Genomic DNA, 8,568 nt, shown 5'->3' on the forward strand with positions numbered 1-8,568 from the left:
GGGAGAGAGAGGAGGAGAGATGGGGAGAGAGGGAGGGAGGGAGTGGGGCAGAGAGAGGGGTGGGGGAAGAAACTCGACACTGGGAGACATGGAGGAGGAGGCAGGAAAGTGGGAAAGAAATAATTGGGGCACACAGGGAGTCCCAGAGGTTAAGGGAAACTGGATTTCCATGTGGTCTCAGCCTTCCATATTTTTCTTCCCGGGGCTTCAAGGACAAGAAGGAGGAAGCAGCAGCGGGGACAAGGAGCTGGGCTGGGTGACCCGGTCAGAGCTCTTCTTCCCATCCTCCTGAGACAACCCCTACCCACCTTCTCAGGATGCAACACGAGGTGGAGCCCCTCTGCTCCTCCACCATGGGCAACCCCAGCATGCACAGGGAGGCAGGTACTGAGCCGTGTCTGCTTGTGTGTTTGTATCCAAGTGTGGGGCTGGGCGGGTGGGGTCCTTCCTATGAGCATTGTGTCACAGCCCTGGCTTTCAGTGTGACCTTAAGTGAGTCACTGGCCTTCCAAAGAAAGAGCGACCCCAAATGCTTATGTCTACCAGATTCCTGAGCAGTACCCTTTAGACCTCAAACTACATTTCCCATGAGGCTTTTCAGTTCCCTGACCAATGTTCTGGACCCAGAACTACATTTCCCATGAATCTCTGGGGCCGTAACAACTCTTCTGAGGCCATTATTCCCCATAGACTCCCTGCCCGGGGCCCTCACCCTCTCGCTGTCTCCCACACTGACCTCAGCGTCTTCTCCCAAAGCCACTCCTCCTCCCTGCTTCCCATGTTTGAATGGTGCTACTGCCAACCCAGTCTAGACGCCAGGCATTGTTCCCCGACTCCCATTACCTCCACAGCCATCAGTCCCAGCCCCATCTTCCTGCTTACTCTCTCTGCCCTGTCCTTACTCCTCTTTCCCCACAGCCCCAGCTCAGGTCTTGTCCTCTTCCATTGGACCCTCTCTCCACCTAACTCCCTGGTCTCCAGTTTCTCCCCTCCAGCCCATCCCCGACATAGCTCCAGAGGAGCCTTGCTGACACCCATCACTAACCCTGTCTCTGCCTTGCTCACAGCTCTCCCACGTTGCCCATCACTCCCAGGATAGAGTCTTAGCCCCGCAAGCTGGTGTTTGAGGCCCTGTGTGGCCTGACACTAGCTGACAGGCTCATCTTCCAGGCTTCCCTACTTCCACTGTACTTTAGCACAGCTCATTCATTCATTCACTCATACGACATTTCTCAAGTAATATCTTGGTGAGGATTCATTTGGCTAGCAGGTGATAGAAAATTGGACTTAATGCAGTATAAAAATAGGAAAGTCATTGTCTCACTCAAAGAGAAGCCCAGAGGTGGATCAGGGTTTGTGTTTGGTTGGGTCAGCAGCTCAGCGAATGTCACTGAGAAGCCAGTTTCTATGTCCCTGCTTTTTGGTCTGGGATATATCCCCTTTGCACACCAGCTTGCATACCTCATGGTTACAAAATGTCTGCCACAGTTTCAGGCATCACTTCCAGAGGTCTTCACTTTAAGAACCCCAAATAATCTCTCCTCACATCTCATTGGCCAGCACTAAGTCATTCTTGTCTCAATCCCTGGCAAAAGGAACGAGATTATCATGATTATTTTAGTCAGTGGGGCTACGCATCAGGTGGGAGAAACTTTTTTAAAAAACCTATACCTAGGGCTTCCCTGGTGGCGCAGTGGTTGAGAGTCCGCCTGCCGATGCAGGGGACACGGGTTCGTGCCCCGGTCCGGGAAGATCCCACATGCCGCGGAGCGGCTGGGCCCGTGAGCCATGGCCGCTGAGCCTGCGCGTCCGGAGCCTGTGCTCCGCAAAGGGAGAGGCCACAACAGCGAGAGGCCCGCGTACCGCCAAAAAACCCCCCAAAAAAACCTTATACCTAATCCTACTTCAGGTCCCAATTAACCAGAATCTCTAGTGCTGGCGGACCTAGCAACTATAGTTTTTTTTATTTTTTATTATTTATTTATTTATTTTTACATCTTTATTGGAGTATAATTGCTTTACAACGGTGTGGTAGTTTCTGCTTTATAACAAAGTGAATCAGTTATACATATACATACGTTCCCATATCTCTTCCCTCTTGCATCTCCCTCCCTCCCACCCTCCCTATCCCACCCCTGCAGGCAGTCACAAAGCACCGAGCTGAGCTCCCTGTGCTATGCGGCTGCTTCCCACTAGCTATCTACCTTACGTTTGGTGGTGTATATATGTCCATGCCTCTCTCTCGCTTTGTCACAGCTCACCCTTCCCCCTCCCCATATCCTCAAGTCCATTCTCTAGTAGGTCTGTGTCTTTATTCCTGTCTTACCCCTAGGTTCTTCATGACATTTTTTTCCTTAAATTCCATATATATATATGTTAGCATACGGTATTTGTCTCTCTCTTTCTGACTTACTTCACTCTGTATGACAGACTCTAGGTCTCTCCACCTCATTACAAATAGCTCAATTTCGTTTCTTTTTATGGCTGAGTAATATTCCATCGTATATATGTGCCACATCTTCTTTATCCATTCATCCGATGATGGACACCCAGGGTGTTTCCATCTCCTGGCTATTGTAAATAGAGCTGCAGTGAACATCTTGGTACATGACTCTTTTTGAATTATGGTTTTCTCAGGGTATATGCCCAGTAGTGGGGTTGCTGGGTCATATGGTAGTTCTATTTGTAGTTTTTTAAGGAACCTCCGTACTGTTCTCCATAGTGGCTGAACCAATTCACATTCCCACCAGCCGTGCAAGAGGGTTCCCTTTTCCTCACGCCCTCTCCAGCATTTATTGTTTCTAGATTTTTTGATGATGGCCATTCTGACTGGTGTGAGATGATATCTCACTGTAGCTTTGATTTGCATTTCTCTAATGATTAATGATGTTGAGCATTCTTTCATGTGTTTGCCGGCAGTCTGTATATCTTCTTTGGAGAGATGTCTATTTAGGTCTTCTGCCCATTTTTGGATTGGGTTGTTTATTTTTTTGTTATTGAGCTGCATGAGCTGCTGATAAATTTTGGAGAGTAATCCTTTGTCAGCAACTATAGTTTTTGAATGCTTGCCAGGCACTTATGATGCGCTGTAAGGGTCAGAAGGCATTGCTTTGCACTGGATGGGATATCCCTGAGGATGCTGGGGCTTGGTGAGCCTCACCTGGTTGCGTGGGTGGGGAATGAACACTCCTCAAACGGAGAAAGAAGGATGGGAATGGCTGAGTTACACCTTCCTAGGTGTCGGCTATAAGCACCTCTTCTGTGCCAGGTGCTAGGCTAGGCATAGCGAGTGCTCTAGTGGCAAAACAGACAGTTTCTCTGTCCTCAGAGTCTCTTTTAGTGTCTTTGAAGACCTCTTTCATTTGGAGACGCCCCACCCCACATCATCTCTAACCTAGATGGAGGCACCCATCTGATAAGTATACTTTAGGTGTAGCTCCAGAAAAGATGAGTGAAATTGAGTTGACCAGTTGGCTCGTTTTGGAGATCTATACTTGTTCATTTCAGTTTTGCTGTTTTCTTTGTGGTGTTTTGGAACCAATGACATTTTTAGCTCGTCAGGTTGCAAACTTTGGCTTAGGCCATTAGAAAGCCTATGAGTCCCAAGTGTTTTGCCTATAGTAATGAATGAAATGACCCAGCTGGTTCTCCTGCAAGGAGGACAGACATGAAACGCACCATCTCACAAATAATTAATAACCTACAATTGCAATAAGCACTCCTTAGCCTTGGACCTGAAGAGAATCCTGGGAATATTCTCTTTTGCTTAAAGACCTTAGCACCCACCCCCGGCCCCCACCCCGTGGTCCCTCTGCATAAAACATCCCCTTCTCTGCCATTTCTTTATTTGGCAAACTCCTCCTTTATCCCTTAAGTCTTTTTTTTTTTTTTTTTTTTTTTTTTTTTTGCGGTGCGCGGGCCTCTCACTGTTGTGGCCTCTCCCGTTGCGGAGCACAGGCTCTGGACGCACAGGCTCCGGACGCACAGGCTCAACGGCCATGGCTCACGGGCCCAGCCGCTCCGCGGCATGTGGGATCCTCCCGGACCGGGGCACGAACCCGTGTCCCCTGCATCGGCAGGCGGACTCTCAACCACTGCGCCACCAGGGAAGCCCTTTTTGCTATTTTTTAAAATAGATCTTTATTGGAGTATAATTGCTTCACAATGCTGTGTTAGTTTCTGTTGTACATCAAAGCGAATCAGCCATATGCATACATATGTCCCCATATCCCCTCCCTCTTGAGCCTCCCTCCCATCCTCCCTATCCCACTCCTATCCCTTAAGTCTTGCTGTAGACATCACCTCCTCTAAGGAGCCTTCCCTGATTGCCCCCAGACTGGGCTTCCTCTCCACCTTGTGACACACCCATTGTAGCAAGTATTGCCCTTTACAGTGAACACTTCCCCCACCAGACTGGAAGCTCTTGGAGGGCAGGCTGGGGTCTCATTAATCTCTCGGTCTGCAGCATTCTCCAAGGCACACAGGAGGCCTTGGAGATGCCTGTTGAAGTTTGAAAGGGTCGTGTTTCCTCAATTATTCAATAAGCATTTATTTTTAAATTTATACCTTTACTAAGTTACACATATACATTGAAACAAATATATTAAAATCACGGTTGTAATTTAGAAATCTTTATTTCTAATGCCACATTTCATGAGAAACAGTTTTATTCACATTTTAAACATACAGCTTTGATGCTGCTAGAGTCAGCTTTTTTAGTCATTTCACACACATTTCTAGGGCATATAATTTTATTTCTAAGTTACTTGTGATAGACATTTAAAAGATTTTTTCTATTATGGAGAATTTCAAACATACACAAAAATAGAGACAACGTACATTTTGCTAATCTTGTTTCATCTAAGCAACCCACACACACACACTTTCTGGGGGGACATTCTATAGGACAAATTTGTTTTAAAGAAAATCCCAGACATAATTCCTTTTCACCCATAAATACTTAAGCATGTGTCTCTAACTGCTAAGGATTTTTAGAAAACAGACCTACCATGCCATTAATTCCACCTAACAAATTCACAATTTTCCTTGAATACCATCTCATACCTAGTGCATATTTAAATTTCCCTAATTATTTAAAAATTTTATTTTTCACAGTTGGTTTGTTTTAATTAAGACCCAGAGTTGACATATTGCGTTCGATGGTTATATTCCTTCAGTCTTTATTCAATAAATACTTACCGCTGGGTGCCTGGCGCTTTGCTAGATGCCAAGAGCGAAAGACAAGTCCCTGACCTCACGTTGCTCACATTGTAATTAGAGACTCATAGAAGTAAATGTAAAATTGCAACTGTGATGAGAGCAAATACACGGTGACATGAGTTCATGACAGGAACTGTTGACACACTTAGGGAGACTTGATGAGCTAAGGGAGGGGGAAGAGAGTTCCACGTGGAGTCACAGCATGTGCCAAGGTCCTGTGGCAGGAGAGAGCATGGAGAGTTCAAGTCACGGAACGGCAATGTTTCTGGAATGCAGCAAGTGAGGAGGGCGATAGTGTCTGATCGGGCTTAAGATATCAGCAGGGTCTGGTCATGTGTGATCTTGGTCTGAATTTATCCCAATGACCGTGAGAAGTCCTGGGAGGGTTTTGAGGAAGTGGAGACGGCTATGTGGTCAGATCTGCATTTCACAATGCTTCTGATGGGGTGAATGAAGAGGAGTTAGGAAGCTGTTGTCTAGACAATAGTGGGCAGAGAAGCAGCAGACTGGGGGATTGAGAACACAGATTCTGGATCCAGTGCCTAGATTTTTATTCTGATTCTATCACTTGGCCTGTGTGACCTTGGGCAAGCCACTTAAGTTCTCTGTGCTTCCGTTTCATCATTTGTTAAACTACACTCTCTCAGAAGGCTGTTTTGAAGATTCAGTGGAAAAAAAACTTTAAAAGGTGCTTGGCTTTTTAAAGGGGGCTGTAAACACGTAGTTACATTATTGTTAAGTGGACAGATTTGAGAAGGAGATTACTATGTTGGAGGGCTGAAAGGGAGGCCAGTATGGCTGGAGAAAAATGATCAGAGAGGTCATCAGAGTGACCACACGCAGGGCAGGTGATTCTCAAAGGGGATCTTGCTAAAATGCAGACTCTCACCCAATAGGTCTGGGGGGGACCCTGAAATGCTCCCTAGACCACACATTGAGGAATGAGTCCCCATCACAGGGAGGACTTTATCCTGAAGGCAAGAGGAAGCCTCCGGTGGCTTGGAAGCCTCTGGTGGTGCTGAGACGAAAAGATCACCCTAGCTGCCCTGCCAAAACAGATGGGAGGTGGAAGAACAGGGACCAGAGAGGGGGGCTTACTGTGGTACAAGCTGAGCTGTGTTGATGTGCTGAAGCCAAAGACTGCTATAGGAGCATAGCTGGGACATAGCCCTGTGCTGGAGACAGCCTGTCCCAGCTCACAAGAGCCGAGTGGTGAATTTTGCAAGCTGGTTGTGAAAATCATGGGTAGCATAAAATTGGTCAGGGTGAGAGTACTGAGACCATGAAAACTGGCAGATGCCGAGAGAGAGAGAGAGAGAGAGAGAGAGAGAGAGAGAGAGAGAGAGAGAGAGAAAAACACATCAATGTCTGAGTAAGAGGTTTTTAGAGACCTGGGCTGAGTTAGGTGACTTGGGGAGGAATCAGGAAAGCAGGCTTTGCTCTGGATCAGATGCTAGCAGGAAGCAGAGGCAAGTCCATGACATGAGAGCAATCAGAATGGCACTAACACTGGTTGGGAAAAAAGCAGCATCAGCTCTGAGCCAAGAGGGGGATATTTGGTTAGTTTTGTGGTTTGGGCACCGTCGATGTTGTGTTGTGTTGAGACATGACTCCAGAGGGGTCTTATTTTTATCTTGGTCCATCATGGTCACAGAGTGACCTTGGCTGCTGTTGGAATTCTGTGAAATTCCTTATGTCCAAAGGGAGGTCACCAGGGTCTCTCTGGGAGTGCCAGGCCAGCTCCTGGCTGTCAGGGGCTGCTTATTGCTTTTTTCAGCTGCTGTAACAAAGAGACCCTGAAACTCAACGGCGTTAAGAAAACAGTTGGTTTCTCTCTCGTTTAAGAGGAGGAAGGTGGTCTGGATGGGTGGGATGTCTCAGCCCCACGAGAATACAGGGACCCATGGTGCTCCATCATCTCTAGCAGGAATAAAGCTGGCTTATTGCTACATCCACATTCCAGTCCAAGGGAAGGGGCACTGAGTCTAAGCCAAGAAAATTTCTCTTAAGCAAATGATTCCAAAGTTGCACCCCTCACTTCTGCTAACAATGTTGGCGAGAACTTGGTCATGTGGCCACACCTAGCTGCAAGGGAGGCTGGGAACTGTTGTTTCCAGCTGGATAAAACTCTAGGATTTTAGAGGAAGGGGAAATGGATTATGTGGGACAACTAGCAGTTGGCCATAGAAGACACCAATTAGTTGATGGAGGGGTTGTGTATGAGCCCAGATTTGAGAGCTGTTATGAATCAAGTTCCAATCAAGAGGCCAGTTCTGAGAGTGCTGGAAAAACCATAAACTAGATTCAAATGCTGCTGCAGTAAAGAAGTTAGGCTGGGGTGATTGGAATAGGAAGCAAAAAGGAGCAAGTCCCTTCCTTCTCTTCCTGCCTTGCAGTCTCCCGCTAGCACCCACTTTAGGCAGAGCCTAACAGGACCCCAACTGTCCGAGTGGAAATGGGGTTGGTAGAGTATCGGACAGCTGGGTGGTGTAGGTTGGAGTTTGGGGCTGAGAGACAACAGCTTAATAACTGGCGTAAGAGCTATCCTGGGGGTGGCACAGACGGTCATTTGGTGATGCTATTTAAGTGGAATGATGTGCGAGGAGTGCTCAAGGCAGCTGATACTGGGTTTTCCATCCGCAGGAGCAGTTCTTGTGGACCTAGAGACCCTAGAGGAGACGCAGGCTCGGAGCCTGGGCAGACCTATCAAATCCTCGTGAGTGGTCCCTGGCCCCATGATTTCTGATCTCAGATCCTCTGAGTGCGATGGCTTGGACCCCTAACTTGGGGAGGTCCCTGTCCACTGGCTGTCTTCCCAGGAAGCAGCATCTGCGCCAGGTCATTGCAGAATATGAGGCGCTGGACCGAGAGCTCCCACGCATCCGCAAGTTCCCCATGCCACCTGCTGCCCAGCCCCTCTGTCTGTGCATGGAGACCTCAGTGAGTGTCCCCCCCCCCACCCCCATGATCCCAGGTCCCTGGTGGCATGGTGGGAAGGACACAGGCTCAGAAGTGAGGTGGACAGGGGTCGAATCCAGGCTCTGCAGCTTATCAGCTGTGGGCTTGGCACCAGGATAAGTGGCTGAAAATTGATTGTGAATTTGTCAAAGGATTCGTCATCAAATTTATCACTGCTGATCCCAGAGGGGAGACCGAGAGGCAGAGAGAGGGGATACTGAGGACAGAGGGAGTCCTGCTAATCCACCTATTATGAAATTCTGTAAAATTTACAGATATCGCAAAAATTCATTTCAAAAAGCCCGTTTTTTGACAGATTCAGTGACATGGTTATTCAGTGTATGGATCCTTTGGGCATTCCTGACTCAGAGGAGGGATCTATTCAGGTCC

The 8,568-nt window shown here is 47.7% G+C and overlaps 1 protein-coding gene across 1 annotated transcript in view; it reads left to right on the plus strand.

The window, feature by feature from the left end:
- Positions 1-317: 317 nt before the first annotated feature.
- CUNH19orf81 (chromosome unknown C19orf81 homolog) overlaps positions 318-8,568 on the plus strand; it is a 10,699-nt gene continuing 2,448 nt past the window's right edge. Inside the window, exons 1-3 of the mRNA XM_007463416.1 lie at positions 318-384; positions 7,864-7,936; positions 8,040-8,160. Of these exons, the coding sequence (XP_007463478.1) occupies positions 318-384; positions 7,864-7,936; positions 8,040-8,160 (261 nt within the window). The remainder of the gene's footprint in view (positions 385-7,863; positions 7,937-8,039; positions 8,161-8,568) is intronic.

This window comes from Lipotes vexillifer, unplaced genomic scaffold (assembly GCF_000442215.2).
Source record: "Lipotes vexillifer unplaced genomic scaffold, Lipotes_vexillifer_v1.1 scaffold802, whole genome shotgun sequence".
Classification (NCBI taxonomy): domain Eukaryota; kingdom Metazoa; phylum Chordata; class Mammalia; order Artiodactyla; family Lipotidae; genus Lipotes; species Lipotes vexillifer.